We start from the raw sequence: 15,453 nt of genomic DNA, 5'->3' as shown, positions 1-15,453 counted from the left end.
AGAGTAATAAAAAGTTAATTTTTATATACTTTGTGTGTATACAGGCTGCATATATGAATCTAGTTTTCAATACAAGAATATTAAACAGCTGCAAGATGATTATATGACTGAATCATACTTGCTGTTCATTATCTAGTTCCTGAATTGTATTTATGATGATAAGAATTTATTTTTTTTAAAAAAAAAAAAAAAAAAAAAATGTCTTGAATAGAATTTTCTTTATCCATTTCTTATTGGTCTAATTTCTTAACGAAAATTCTTTACTACTAATACTACAAATTCTTCTTGTAATATTAAGAATAAAAATAAATGGCCTTGACTTCTACTCTATTAATCTTGCATACTTTCTTTATTACGCTTAACAACACAGTAGAAGATCTCTTTCAAATAGTTGAATTTGATAATTTGTAAAAAGAAAGAAAATAAAAGGAAAGAAGAAGAAGAAAAAAAAAATGACAGACATAATAGAAATGACGCTCTGGTTTTTTTATAATTCATGCGAGAAGTTTTTTTTTTTGCCTTTTTTGACAACATTCCCTTTCTGTCTCTCTTTTTCTTTTCTTTTTCCTTTAGACAAGTATGAACAATTCTAATCTATTATTATAATATCATGTCACATATAAATGATAATGACTATTTACCAAGTTATGAAGAATCGATATGTTGTCCTCCTAAAAAGGATAAAGTAAGTCTAATATCGAATACAATCACTAGTTAAATTTTATTAATAGAAATAACAAGTTGGTAGAAAATATGACAGTCCATTTATTAAATACTTTTAGAAGGATAAATCCATGCTTTGAATATAATACATCACGTAATCCCAAAAGAATATTAACTAAGCCTAGTCTAGCATGTAAAAATGATGGATATGACAATGAATATTCAGATTATATATTATATGTAAATGACTGGATTGGTCCTATTCATGATGAAAGAAGGTATATATTATGGGTTTTTTTTTTTCTTAAAAAAAAAAAAAAGAAGAACATATAAATCTGATAGTTAAAAATGATGACTAGATATTTAATTATTGATCTACTGGGTTCTGGTACTTTTGGTCAAGTTGTGAAATGTAAAGATACAGAAACAAATGAACTCGTAGGCATTAAAGTCATAAAGAATAAACCAGCTTATACAAAGCAGAGTCTATTAGAAGTAGACGTATTAGAACATGTAAGTCGTATTGAATTTATTCATGATATATAGTCTTATTTTCTCTTCTCTTTACTTTACTTTAATTTTATTTAGTTAAATAACGTGAGTGACCCTTATGATGAACATCATATTTTACGACTCTATGATTCTTTTATGTTCAGAAATCATTTATGTCTCGTTTTTGAACTCTTGTCTGTTAATCTTTATGAATTACTTAAACAGAATCATTTTAAAGGCTTTTCAATTTATTTAGTTCGATTATTGGCTATGCAACTCTTAGATACTTTATCAACGACAAAGAAGTATAATATCATACATTGCGATCTAAAGCCAGAAAATATTTTATTGAAAAGTTTAGATGATGACGAAGATAATGATTCAAGTATACCTGAAATTAAGGTCATTGATTTTGGTTCTGCTTGTTATGAATTTGAACAAAGTTATAGTTATATTCAAAGTCGATTCTATAGATCTCCTGAAGTTTTGTTAGGCTTAACGTATACAACTGCAATTGATATGTGGTCCTTTGGTTGTATAGTGGCTGAACTTTATTTAGGTTTACCATTATTTCCTGGAAGTTCTGAATATAATCAATTATCTAGAATTATTGAAACTGTAGGGTAAGGAAAGAAAGAAAGAAAAAGAAAGAAAGAAAGAAAAAAAAAAGAAGCACTTACGAACAAATATAGACTATTATCTGCATATAATCAATTTACATATATAGACATATTCCAGATTACATGATACAGAATGGAAAATATAGTCATCGTTATTATAATCGATACAAGTCTAAAGATCCAATAACAGGTCAAGTAAAAGTAAGCTATCAATTAAAAGATATGACTCAATACTCTGAAGAAAGGAATAAAGTCGAAAGAGAAAGTAAACGCTATTTTTCGACCTATGTATTGGATGATCTTGTCTTGAAGTACCCTCATCGATTACAACAAGCTAACTGTGAAGATGAAATAGATCAAGAGATGGAGTTACGAAAACAGTTGTTAGATTTCTTAAAGAAAGTATTACAAGTGGATCCATTAAAGAGATTGACGCCTGATGAGGCTATGAAGCATCCCTTTATTACATACTCATGCTTTGAAAGTGTAAAGGATCAAGAGGTAACAACAGGGATGAGTCGTAATAGTTCTCAAGATGAACTTTTATTATCATCATTTGGAAAGAAAAATGATGAAGAGAATGATTATATGTCATCTGAGGATGAAATGTCTTCCATGCTTACTCACTTTAGAAGAAAATCAATTGCGAGAAGTAGTTTGAGTGTATCTCCTTTTTCAAGAAAGAGATTTGAATCACTTCAAAAAAATTCTTTATTAGCGTCACCTTCTATGGAAGAAGAAGAAGATCATAACGAAGATGTGATAACATCTCCAAATCTATCATCAACAAGTAATAGCTTAAGATTACGAAATAATAGAACTAAAATGCAACAATGACTAACCTGTAACAAGTTCTTATCAGATTTAGAATTTAAACTATTTTAATATTACTTAATAAAATATATTATAATATCGTGTTGTTTCCACACCAAACTGCTATTGGTATATTAATCTCCACTTGATGCATTCTTTCCATACATTTTCTTCTTCTTTTGTTATGTGCTTACATCATTTGTATTTTGTTTTTATGATATTTTAACTCCTCAAAAAATCAGATAATTGAAGTGAATTGTGTTTTATTTAAAAAAAATATCTGAACAAATATTAATATCAAAGAAGGAGGCTTTAACGCATATTTATATCACTCTTTATGATAGTTTGATCAAAAGATATTCAAATCACTACTCCATTTGCCGTAATACTTTGACAATTGATTTTATACTGTATATTTTCTAATGACAAAACGAAATTTTAACCATTGTCTCAGCTGGTTAGCGCTTGGTCAGTTCTCATACTATCTTTTTTCGTCCTGATCAATTATTCCCGAGTTTTCATTCTATTCACCATCTACATATAAATCGCAAATACCTCAAATAATTGACTGTTCTCTTTCCTTTTTTTTTTTTTTTTTTTTTTTTTTTTTTTTTTTTTACCTAATAGCTCCTCTCCTCTTCCTCCTCCCTCCATAAAAAAAACAAAACAAGGCTCTTTAATTCATCTTCTCCTTGGTTCATCTGTTGGTCATTCAATTGCTCTATCCTACAGAAAATGGGTTATTTGGCTTGTTCCTCTTTCTAATGCTTGCTTGTTTTTTTTTCTTTAAAAAAAAGTTCTTTATCTAGATATGCATATACATATATACATTTCCCTTAGCTGTAGCCTTTATATTCATTTATTTTTTTATCTTTGTCTTAAAAAGGGTTTTAGTCTCTATTAAGCCGACTAAAGCAAATCAATCTTTCGAGCTATGTCCTTATTGGCCGTTAAAAATACTTAATAAAATGTTATATATTAAGGCATTTATTACTGCTAAATAAAGAAATTATAAAAATAAACTCTTTATTGCAGTCTTTCCCCTTTTCCCCCCCTTTTTTTATTTTTTTTATTTATTTATTTTATTTTATTTTTTTTGACAAATAAAAAGAAATGAAGATAAACATTTCTATTTTATTTGCTTTTATTATACCCTTTTTCATTACATTTTCATTTGCTGAAAAGACTTTACTAAAGCAACTTGTTGATGAAGGAAATCAATATTTAATAACAGGTCGATTTAATGAAGCCATTACTAGCTTTGATGCTGCCATCCGTAAATATATATATATATATATATTTTTTCAATAGTTTAATCAACGTATATATAGAGCAAGATTCTTCCGATTATATTTTATATTATAAAAGAGCAACGGCTTATTTGTCTTTAGGTAAATTAAGCTCTGCTATATCTGACTTTACAGCTATTCTCAAGTTACGACCCGGTTTTCAAAAGGCTTTACTGGAACGTGCAAAAATATATATAAATATTGGTGAATTTACTTTAGCTGAAACTGATTTACTTGATCATAAAGATCATGCTTCCGATGAACAACTAAAAAGTTTGGTATAGTAGTTGCATATATTTATATATAATTGCGATGAGCCTTCCCTTTTTTTTTTTTTTTCTTCTTTCTTTTTTGTTACTAACTTTATTCTATTGTGCTAGCTTGCATCTGTTCAATATGCTAAAGAACAATATAAATTAGGTCAGCAAGCACTTGATAACCAGCATTATGATCTTTGTATTCAACATATGACTGAAGTTATTCGTATCTCTTCTCAAAACTCTCAATGGAGACTTCTTCGTGCTCAATGTCATTTTGAAAAAGGAGAGATCGAGGAAGCCATCCATGATTATACGTAAAGATTTTTCTTTTTCTTTTTTTTTAAAAAAAAAAAAAAATACCATCAAATACTAAATATTCTGTTTTATTTATTAGACGCATAGCTCATTTAAACCCTTCAGATAAAAATATATTAATCAATTTAGCAAATTTAAACTATTTTTCATTATATGAACCTGATAAAGCTTTAAACCAAGTAAAACAATGCATTCATTATGACCCTGAAGACCGACAATGTAAAACTCTTTTTCGGTTCATTAAACGTATTGAAAAGGAAATGAAAAAGGCAGATTTACCGACACTTTTAGAAGATTCTCATCACACGAATCCTGGTGGTTTTGTGAATGAAATAGATGAAGCTTTTAATAAACTAAAAGATAATTTAAACATGACTATAAGAAATATACCGAAACGACTTCACTTAAAGTTATATACTTTAGCTTGTATGGCACAAGAATACAAACTGGAACAGGTTGAAAAATGGTGCAATGCGGCATTGAAGATAGAACCAAATCATGTAGAAATTTTAAAAAAATTAGGCGAAATGAAACTGAATATAAATGATTTTGAAGGTGCAGTACGGTATTTAGAAAGGGCGCTGGAAGCCACTGAACAAAAAGATAGACAAATTAGACATTTATTACAACGTGCACAACAATTACTACGACAGAGTAAAAGAAGAGATTATTACAAAATACTAAGTAAGTAAAGCATGCTTTTTGTTTTGTTTTAATGTATAATACCTATCATCATACTTTTTTTTTGTTTTAATATATAACACCTATAATCATACTTTTTTTTTTAGATGTGAACAGGGATGCAGACGCTAAAACAATTAAGAAAGCATATCGTAAACTAGCACATGAATGGCATCCAGATAAATACAATGGAGAACTTGCTAAAGAACAAGTAGAAAGTAAAATGGCAGATATCAATCAGGCCTATGAGGTATTAAGTGATCCAGATAAAAGGCAACAATTTGATAATGGATTTGATCCTTATGATCCAGAGGCCAATCAACATCCTTTTGGTGCTCAATATGGAGGGGATTCATTTGTACGTTTTGGTGGTGGTTTCCCCTTTAGTAGTGGCCATCAATTCTCCTTTCATTTTTAATAATAATAAAAATAATTCAAATAAAAAATAATGTGTCCGCCCTTATTTTATTTTTATTTTTAGTTTTTTTTTTTTTTTTTTTTTTTTTTTTTTTTTTTTTTTAATTTTTTGATGGGATTGTTTCGACAAAAAAGTGGTAAAACGTTTTCAAAACTTGAACAAGACGAAGAAATTGAGCCACTTCATCATGGTGAAACAATAGAAATGAATGAAGCTAGTGGTAGTCATTTACCATCATCTCGTCCTTTATATCGTAAAATAGGTCAACTTGCAGAAGGAGGTTGGACTTCAGTTGCCAATTTAGTACAAAACACAACATCCACCTCACGTCCCTCACCTCATATCGACATTGATGAACCTTCGAATTCATCCCCTGACATCAAGAACGATGTCAAACGAACCTTATATCTATTGTTGGAGGAACCTGCAAGTAGTCAAAGTGCATTTTGGACCAACGTAATTGTTTCGTTTTTGATTGTCTTTAGTGCTGTTACAACTACGATCGAGACAATCCCTTCTTTTCGTTCAGCTAAAAGTAATAGGGTTTGGTAAGTTTTATACATCGAGAGAACTTACAAGGGCCAAATTTCTTATTATTATTTTCGTATATGTATGTGTGTGTTTCCGTGTGTGTGTGTGTGGGGGGGGGGTAACATAGGTTTCAACTAGAATCAGCCATGGTAGCATTATTTACATTGGAATATTTGTTACGAATGTTTGCCCATTCAGATTCCTTTCGCATGTTGAAAAAGTTTTTTACATGTAAGCATGTATACATTTATATATGTATATATAACTTGTGAAAAAGGAAATATTTAAATGAATTATATAGCACCACTGTCCATCATTGATTTTATTTCCATTATCCCATTTTATATTGAAGTAATTGCTAAACGAGATACTGTACGTATAACGATCACTTTTATATATGGATTGATACAATATTGATCATCTCATCTATTAGACGTATGAATTTAGATTTACAATCTTAAGATTGTTTCGATTATTACGATTATTTAAATCATATAAATATTCTAATGCAGTTGTGATGACAATTGAAGTCATGATGATGGCCTTTCGAAGATCAGGAGATGCATTGTCAGCTTTATTCTTTTTTACAGTCACTTGTGTAGTTTTGTTTTCAACTTTACTTTATTTTGCTGAAAGAGGTATTTGGGATGAAACATTACAGACATTTGTAGCGTCAGATGGCACACCAAGGTATTAAAATAGAAAGAATATTATTATTATGATGATTGAATTCATTGAATTTTATATGATAGTGCATTTGACAGTATTCCAGCAGCATTTTGGTTTGTATTGGTAACTATTACAACTACAGGATATGGTAAGAAATAAATAAACATATATTCATAGCCTTTGTGTGTGTGTGTGTGTTCCTAGATTTAACCAAAATAGAATAGGTGACATGGTGCCTACCACTTTTGTTGGTAAATTAATTACATTTCCAGCCATGATGTTTGGAGTTTTGGTAAAAAAAAAAAAAAAAAAACACATATCTGTATTACCTACTATAGAATGTCAAAAATTAATTGTATATTTTATCAGCTTATTGCCTTACCTTCTATTATTGTTGGAAGAAACTTTACAATTGTTTGGGAAAGTATGAGAAGAAGACAATTCTCAAACCAATTAGCACACACTAATCCGATGGGTGAGGAAATAAATGAGCAACAACATACCATTCATATCGTCTCCCCTTCCTCTATTCAACCTACAACAACAAAAAATAATAATTTTGAAATATTACCTAATAATACTAATAATGATGAAGAGGTCATGTCCCAGTTACAGACATTAATGACTTTAACTTTACAAAATCAAGCGGCTATTAATAAAATCATCAATGTCCTCGAAAGACAACAACTAGATGTGATGAACAACACTAATAATGAAGAATTCTTAGAGCAACGACTACATCAACAGAACGTTAAAGGAAAGAGTCCATTCATTAGAAAAGACATAAATCCATTCAATGACGAATAATGTCATGTCATTCAATCATCATGAATATCCCGTTTGTTTCACATAGATCTTTGTTTTATTTTATTTTATTTGTCTTTTTCTCCCTTCTTTTATAGTTGCATTTAACCACTAAATGAATTTAGAATATGTAATAAATAGCGTTATGTACATACATACATACATTCTCTTTTGCTCTCTTTGACATGTGCAGTATTTCAGGTCCATATATATAGGATAATAGGCACATATACCTTATGTATTAAGAAGAAGAAAAAAAAAAAGAAAGAGGTAGTTGTATTTATTATTACTTATGTTATTTACTAAAATAAAGCAGGTAATAATCGGGTATTACACCTCAAAGGAAAATAAATATGTAATAATTTAATCATCAACCTTGTTGTTTATAAAGTCGTTGGCGGTTGTTGTTGTTGTTGTTCTTCATCAAATAAAATTTCCCATTGATCTTGAGGCACAAGTGATCCGAATAGCATCGTCATATTTTCACCCAACTTTATAATAAATTTATACCAAAGAGGGAAATGAGCAAAATAATCTATATACATTAACCATTCAACTTTACCTTATCTAATTCTCGGATTATATCCTCCATCAAAGTAACATAGGCATAATAAAATATATACGCATTATCCTTTTCTAATAACTCTCTTGATTTAGCAATTGGCATGTTCCAAAGTTGCACTAAAAGAGACTTCCATGCTTTACGTGCTGGTGGGAAATAGGGCGGCATGGGCGTCTTGAGTCGTAAAGCAGAAGCTAATAAATAAAAGTAAAGTATGACATTACCCACCATCTCTTTACGTTCATGGCATACAGGTGACATGAGATCATGATGTTGAACTTCTTCGTACCATGCATCCTTAAACATTATGCTTCTCATTGAAAGGAATCGATCCACAATGTTTTGACAGGATGTAAGCATGGTGCGATAGGTTGCAACTGGGAAGGCTCCTTTAAGACGAGGTTCATTAGGCGTTTGTGATAAAAGCCCTTGCAGATCTAGCAGACTACGTTGAAGTCCTAATTCAAGATCCATAAAGGATTGGGTTGCTAATCGTCGCTGTGCTTCAAATGTAAGGATTTGTGTATCTGATGAGGTCTCAGGCCTTTCTTCTTCCATGAGACGGATAATACGTTGCTGTTCATAGAGATGACGGCGAGGATAATAATCAGAATAAATGGTCACGAGTTTTTGATACAACCATGCAAGCCTTAACAAGAAATCTGAAAGTCCTTTGCGAAGTTCAACACGTGCTTCATATGGCCATACATAGGCAGTGGCAAATAGACCAAAGATAACACCTACCAAGATAGCAAAACATCGTTGGTTCGCTAGGACCCACACAGGAACCTCGTTTGTATCTCGATCATTGTATTTATTCAACATAACCAAGTTGTAAGCTAATAATGTAAATTGTCCAAATTTACCATGTTTATGATTAAGAATAAGATAGAAGTTGGGAATTGAAAAAAGCCATGTCAAGATAGGTAAAATGTACATATTGCTTGGGAAAATCATGTAAAAGACCATAGCAGTGTAACAGCCCAAGATAGTAGAGAAAATACGATAAATGGACACTAAATTTGTGCCTCCTACAGTAGGCGTCATAACTACCATTAGCTAATACGTGTATACAAAAAAATAAATAAATAAAAAGATGGCAGTAAGTATTAACACACATATACATATAATAATTTCTATTTATATAAAACTCATACGGTAATGAGAGCCCATTCCATTCGATAGGTACGAAACCAATTTTGTGTAGACTCCATAAATGCAGGTGTGGCTAACAAAATTGTTGCAATTGTTGCCTTTATAGCATACCGAATCTTTTGTAACTTGAACAATGAAAATAGTCTCCAAACACGAAGAATAAACTGATGCCATTTTGTTTTTGGTACTGGAGTATGTAAAGTATTCATCCTATGTCGTTCATTAGGTACGAAAGGTGTGGTATTTAAGAGGTGATGATTGTATTGTTTTGTTTGATGACGATCTCTTCTATTCTTTATTGAAGAAATTAACCAGGTCCAAATACCCAGTTTTTTACTTGCTTTATCATTGAGTTTTTCAACTTTTTCAACTAATGTAATTAACTCACGAGCAAATTCAGTCATGTTGAAAACAAAAAAATAGACTAAAATGATATCTTGTCCTAAAACAGCTTCCATTGCTTCTGATTCAATATCTACTTTATCATCCTTTCTTGATTTGTCCTCTTTCGCTACGATGTAGTCTATACGTGCCTGATACAGTTTTTTAATTGCCTGCTTTTGTGCTGCTTCAAATAAAATAATAGCTTTTTCAAGATTGGCTTTCAAGATAGATAATGAAGGTCGCTTATGATGATGATAAGAGGCATCCTTTGTTATAGATGTAGCATTTGATGGAACAGCAAAGAGCGTTTGAAGATGATACAATGTTTGTTTGCAAGTATAGGCGAATGACTTTAAAGGTGGACGGATCGTTTGAATAAAGTTAACCAAAATTGCACTATTATCTTCATTTTGTAGATGATGAATGGATTCCTTTTGTACTGCTGCAGCAGATTTCTTTTTATTCAATAAAAATTGATCAAATCGATCGTTTGTTTGCGACATGTTCAATTTCCTCTGTTTACGCATTTGATCCTGAAGTCTTCGCCGACGATAGCCAGCTCTCACATTCCAATTATTCGAATCTTGATTAAGACCAGGGGATATTAAATTGCTAGAGGAACGAATTTGATTATTATTGTATTTCTGTTTCTTTCTTTCAGACATCATTTGTTTATATCGCTTTGTTGCTTCACTACCCATGACTTCAAATTGGATACCGCAACTACTACGTAACCCACCCATATGCTGAGCGAGTCGTTGCACACTCTTAATCACCTCGTCGTATTCCTCACATCGACCTCTCATATCACTATTCCAAAAGGCCTCTAGTTTGGCTTCCTTGAGCGACTTTTGAAGTGCTGTAAAACTCGCTTGATGAGCTTCAATGGCTGCCTGTAATGTTCGATTGGCTTTAAATTCTGGTAAATCAGCATCTAACAAAAATGTCTTTGTGAGTAATTTGAGTAAGACACGATAAGACGATAGCGTGCTCTCAAGATCCTTGCGTAATTTTTTTGCGGCAGATTTTGGCCAAAATAGGATACAACAAGCCACAGTAATGAATGTGCCTGTAGCCACTGCAGTTGTGATCTGTTCAATACGTGTAGTGTCAAAATCACCTCGATTGACTGATCCTTCACGTACAACAATAATAAAGATAGTAATAAAGCAAAGGCTTGAAGCTGTAGCCACAGGAGGTTTATTCCAATGTGCTTTGAGGAATGAGATAGTGAAAGTAGCACCCAATATCCAAACAAATAAGGAGATAAGATGAGCAGTTAGATAATGATTTCTATCAACAAAGTAATCGGTAGTAATCATCGAACCAAGACAGATGATAACAGCAAAGAGGACATAACCCCAGCCATAAGCAGCTGCTTCTACCATACCACCTAAAGTTTTAGCAGGATTGAAAAACACAGTAGCTGTGGCTACAAGATGACTAGAGGTACGGTTATTACCGATCAGAGCATTTAAAGAGGGTATAAATGTGAAAAGAGAAGCGAGAAAATAGGCAAAGCTACATTTGAGTACAAGCTGCTGACGTGGTGTGGTGGTGAATAGATGTTTACAGAGACTACTTAAAATGGCTTTAACACGACTAACAAATCCAATAGTACCAATGTCATTTTCAATAATATAGTTTGATTTTCTTTTATTTAACTTTTGAACAGGAAAGAATGGCTCGTCAGAATCACTCTCGTTATCAGAAGAGGAAGGAGAAGTAGTGTTAGATGAACTATCACCATTTTGTTGTTGATTAAAGTGATTAAGACCCGTTGCCTGATATGATTCTTTATGTGATTTTAATAATGGGGTTGTATCGTTTGTATGTTCACTATCAGAATCATCTTCTTTCAAGCTATATGTATATAAACATTAGATGTATATATAAATCAAACACCCCTTTTTTTTATTTTTTTTTATTTTTTTTTTTATTTTTTTTACTATTTACCTTTTTGCTCTATTATTTTCTTGCTCATCGGGTATAGTTGATAAAGAGATCGTTCTTTTTTGAGTAGTACCATCATCTAAAATGACTTCAATTTCACTAAAATTAGAAACTGATCTATCCAATTGATTATCAAAATAATCTTGATGAAATCCAACATCTAACGATTGAGTTCTTTCTATAAAATACGAAGTTGGAGAAGTAGATAGAGATGAAATACCAGGATCAGATAAAGGAGAACCTATAATAGCATTATGTGGACGTCTTTTTGAAGACTCATCCATTGAAAATGAAAGTTTAAAAAAAAAAAAAAAAAAAAATAAAGAAAAGAAAAAATAAATAAAGATACTATGAAACCAGAACATAAAAATGTTGATTTCCGTATACTTAAATATGATGTCATATGATACAACAAAATATTTACTCAATTAGCATGATTTTTTTTTATTGTTTCCTCTTTTGTCTAAATTTATAAAATACACGATGGACAAGGAATATTTACAAACAGTGAAAGTAGTACTTATATTATGTTCCTGCTTCTTTTCATATGGTGTATGTTGTATTTGATTTATAAGAATAAACTCAATATCATTAATGACATGCATAAAAAATAATAACAATAATAGATCTATTGGGCTGATTGGGCATTTGATTATTATTTGTTGTGGTCTAATTCAACTCAACAAGCAGAAGCTATTTCACGAGCAACAGTACAGTTCATTTGTATCATTTTGTTATTGTGTTTAATTGTATAATTTATAATAGTTCTACTATGCGAATCAAGCACAAATCCCTAATATTTTACAGTATGTGCCCATTATTAATTTATTTATTGCAGCAGTGGGTTTTGCTACAGGACTATTAACAGTGACGGATGGTAGTTTATTATTTGATGGTGCTTCATTAGGTAAATAAGGTATTTTCACTATAAGAAACAAATGAACGTTTAATATAAATATATGAATATAATTTTACTTTTTTTTTTTTTGGCTGGCACAGTCTTAATGTTCTTTGGTCTATTTACTTACTTAACTACGGTAAAGCCAGGTAAGATGATAATTTAACTAGGTTGTTTTATTATTTGGAAACTTAGACTATCTATTAGCGATCCAAACTATTGTTGAATCAACGAATATGAATAAGATTACTGCCTCTTTAAAGAATATTGCAGCAGCTCATTTTATAATAGTATTAGCCATTACAGGTAGAAATATAGTTTATAAATAGAGAATGAATGAAGGCATTCATGATATATTTACTTTAGGTATTATTGGATTACAAATTACACATTATTTTGTTCTTAAAAAACCCAGTAAGGAGGAAGCAGAGGCAGACATGGACGAAGAAATTGAAGAAGATGAGGAAAAAGAGTATGAAAAAAAGACAGAATAATGAATATTTGTAGCAAAGAATACTCGGAGGGGAAGCTTTTTTTTTCTTCTTTTTTTTTATATTATTGTATATTTATACTCTATTAAGGCAGTAAAGGATTCCATAATTATAAGTTATATTTTATTCAGAAATTACGAGAATAAATAAGTGATTTGGCTGGTATGAGACGCGATATTTTAGACATTCTAGGGTCAAGATACATAAAGTACAAATAGGGCTATGGTGAAATAACAATGTCAAATATGTTTTGTGTCGCATCTATATGTTTAATATTGGCTATGGTAATAATAGGCATGTATTTATTTAAAAATGGTATGCTGTTCATCATACTAAAATCAGGTACACGTAGGAAAGAACCTTTAGACAATTTTTTCTTTTCTACTTGTTAATCATGAGGCTTTAAAGATGTTTTGAATCTATAAGCCATTTCGTAGAAATCTACCTCTTGTAACTTACTCTATTAATTACCAACAAAGTATTTTCTCTTTGTTTTTAATGATGTATCTTTCCGAACTTTAATATTAGAGATAAACTGTTCAATCAAAATGAGTGCAAATCATCTTGGATTCTCCCTAGTACTAAATGTGTCTGATTCTTTGGAAATAATATATTTAAAGTTGCATTAAGAAATTTTCGAATAATAATCATAATAAAGTCCATTATGATTGGCTAGAGCTTACCAATTAATTAACAAATACGCGCCGCTTATCCTTCACCTTCCCTTCCCTCCCCCTTTATATTTATACATATCTATATCTATACATATACAAATAAAATAAAATGAAGACACATGCATACGATGCTGTCTGTAAAGAATTAGATGCAATTACTATAACATATTTTAATAAATTAACTGAATATTCTCAACAATGGAAAGAGACTAATCAACAATTACAACAAGTAATTTAATAGATTAAAATGAAAACTTAAACTTTTAACATTTAAGTAATAATAAGGGATTTCTTGATTTGGCTCACGCAAAATATACAATGGGAGCACAGACCATTTCTCAATATTCTTATGATGAGCGTATGAAGGCCACTTTACAAATGTATGTAAAGAAAAAAAAATATGTGACTATTTGAAGAACATATTGATTTATATATGTATAAATGTATATGTGCATATGTTAGTGAGGTCGAAAATGATGCAGTATTTCGTACTAAAAATGTAACACAACTAGAAGAAGAAGAAGAAGCAGATATGGACACACATGTAGAAAAGACGTCAGAATTAAGAAAAAGACATATTGACAAGGAAGATGATACATCAGACGAATGGGTTAAAGTAGAAAAAATAAAAAAGAATAAACCAAAAAAGAATAAAGGAGATCCATTACACTGGTTTGGATTCTTAGTTTCATCTTCTTTACGTACTTCACAAGAGCATTTTAAATATGGTAGATAAAAAAAAAAAAGTTGATATACAGTGACTTGTTCTAATTTATGTAAAATAGCTACGGAACAACTTGTTCAACAAATAAATAGGATAAATGAATTGAAAGCATTAGCAGATAGATATCAAGAATTAAAAGAAGAAAAACTATTAGTCAAATTAGAAGAAATATCATTAAAAGAAAAAGATATATAAAAAAAAATCATAGTTTGTTTTATTCATAAATAAAGTTCATAGCTATAAATCTTATGTTGAAGTTTGTTCAGTGTCTGTAACTGTAGAAGAAGAACGCATATGTTCAAACGTTTCGAAATCAACAAGATTCAACTTAGTACTTGTATGATTAGGAAGAAAAGAAGAAGAGGAATCGATTTCAGCACGAACAATTTCTTGAACGTCTGGTAATTCATCACCTAAAATACCCCAATTTGCAGCACCTGCACCCATCTTTTTCATTCCATGTTGACTATTTCTAGCATCAAAGAAGATGATAAATAATAATAAAGGACAAAAGTTTTATGTATTTTGTACCTGGCGACGTGTTTATCATGTCGATAAGAAAAAAGAGAATCTTTACTACGTGTCATAATATATAATAGAGAAAAAGAAGAAGGAATAAAAGTCTTTTGTATTTATTACAAATGATGGGAAAAAGAAGGAGAAAGGGAGTGAGAGAAAGAGAGAGAAATATAGAGTGGGAGAGAAGGATCGCATGACATATAATCATGCAATTGTTTTGTTTATTTGACAATGTAAAATGAACCTATCAATTTTATTTATTTCTGCTGTGTAATAAAAGAAGACATAATAATAGTAATAGTAGAATACATATAAAGAGTCGAGAATATTCTATTCTTTATCACATAATTATGATTACACTTTGCTTTATTTGTTTATTATTATGCTTCTTTTTTTGTTGACAATACATATCAGGTACACGACTTTCAGCTCCTGTTCTTTTTTTGTCTAGTAAAGCATAGTTGTTATTCAATAGGTCCTCTTATTTGTTGTTTATAATCATTATTTATTCCATCCCAATTTCAAATTAATCTATACT

General features: G+C 30.5%; 7 protein-coding genes across 7 annotated transcripts; 5 read left to right on the top strand and 2 right to left on the bottom strand.

Annotated features, from left to right (window-relative positions):
- Positions 1-545: 545 nt before the first annotated feature.
- On the top strand, positions 546-2,714 carry BX663DRAFT_515364 (kinase-like domain-containing protein). The gene is made up of 5 exons (XM_051528428.1): positions 546-685; positions 742-941; positions 1,023-1,176; positions 1,252-1,778; positions 1,883-2,714. Exons 1-5 carry the CDS (start codon positions 611-613, stop codon positions 2,610-2,612), a joined length of 1,686 nt encoding a protein of 561 aa, XP_051381225.1. The 5' UTR covers positions 546-610; the 3' UTR covers positions 2,613-2,714.
- A 914-nt stretch (positions 2,715-3,628) lies between these two features.
- Positions 3,629-7,829, top strand: BX663DRAFT_457420 (uncharacterized protein). The gene is made up of 12 exons (XM_051523883.1): positions 3,629-3,864; positions 3,920-4,155; positions 4,258-4,451; positions 4,532-5,136; positions 5,241-5,519; positions 5,715-6,099; positions 6,210-6,313; positions 6,384-6,454; positions 6,516-6,772; positions 6,835-6,899; positions 6,976-7,043; positions 7,121-7,829. The coding sequence occupies exons 1-12, from the start codon at positions 3,702-3,704 to the stop codon at positions 7,556-7,558; spliced, it is 2,865 nt and encodes a 954-aa protein (XP_051381224.1). The 5' UTR covers positions 3,629-3,701; the 3' UTR covers positions 7,559-7,829.
- Positions 7,797-11,922, bottom strand: BX663DRAFT_515352 (Fusaric acid resistance protein-like-domain-containing protein). The gene is made up of 3 exons (XM_051528427.1): positions 11,613-11,922; positions 9,275-11,519; positions 7,797-9,176 (listed from the first exon to the last, which is right to left on the bottom strand). The coding sequence occupies exons 1-3, from the start codon at positions 11,891-11,893 to the stop codon at positions 8,100-8,102; spliced, it is 3,603 nt and encodes a 1,200-aa protein (XP_051381223.1). The 5' UTR covers positions 11,894-11,922; the 3' UTR covers positions 7,797-8,099.
- A 170-nt stretch (positions 11,923-12,092) lies between these two features.
- On the top strand, positions 12,093-13,001 carry BX663DRAFT_437942 (ER membrane protein SH3; the record flags this gene model as incomplete). The annotated part of the gene is made up of 6 exons (XM_051523256.1): positions 12,093-12,161; positions 12,236-12,319; positions 12,375-12,516; positions 12,609-12,656; positions 12,715-12,813; positions 12,874-13,001. 6 exons carry the CDS (start codon positions 12,093-12,095, stop codon positions 12,999-13,001), a joined length of 570 nt encoding a protein of 189 aa, XP_051381222.1.
- Positions 13,002-13,781: 780 nt separating this feature from the next.
- Positions 13,782-14,086, top strand: BX663DRAFT_437776 (uncharacterized protein; the record flags this gene model as incomplete). Its single annotated transcript, XM_051523247.1, has 2 exons — positions 13,782-13,901; positions 13,958-14,086. The coding sequence occupies 2 exons, from the start codon at positions 13,782-13,784 to the stop codon at positions 14,084-14,086; spliced, it is 249 nt and encodes an 82-aa protein (XP_051381221.1).
- On the top strand, positions 14,030-14,627 carry BX663DRAFT_515343 (uncharacterized protein; the record flags this gene model as incomplete). The annotated part of the gene is made up of 1 exon (XM_051528426.1): positions 14,030-14,627. A coding segment is annotated over exon 1 (299 nt), but the record flags the coding sequence as incomplete, so codon positions are not given.
- BX663DRAFT_515342 (uncharacterized protein) lies at positions 14,589-15,055 on the bottom strand. Its single transcript, XM_051528425.1, has 2 exons — positions 14,928-15,055; positions 14,589-14,868 (listed from the first exon to the last, which is right to left on the bottom strand). The coding sequence occupies exons 1-2, from the start codon at positions 14,981-14,983 to the stop codon at positions 14,643-14,645; spliced, it is 282 nt and encodes a 93-aa protein (XP_051381219.1). The 5' UTR covers positions 14,984-15,055; the 3' UTR covers positions 14,589-14,642.
- Between the last annotated feature and the right edge of the window lie 398 nt (positions 15,056-15,453).

Source organism: Cokeromyces recurvatus (genome assembly GCF_025118155.1).
Source record: "Cokeromyces recurvatus strain NRRL 2243 chromosome Unknown BX663scaffold_19, whole genome shotgun sequence".
NCBI classification, from domain to species: Eukaryota; Fungi; Mucoromycota; class Mucoromycetes; order Mucorales; family Mucoraceae; genus Cokeromyces; species Cokeromyces recurvatus.
This window is presented reverse-complemented; position numbering and strand designations above follow the sequence as displayed.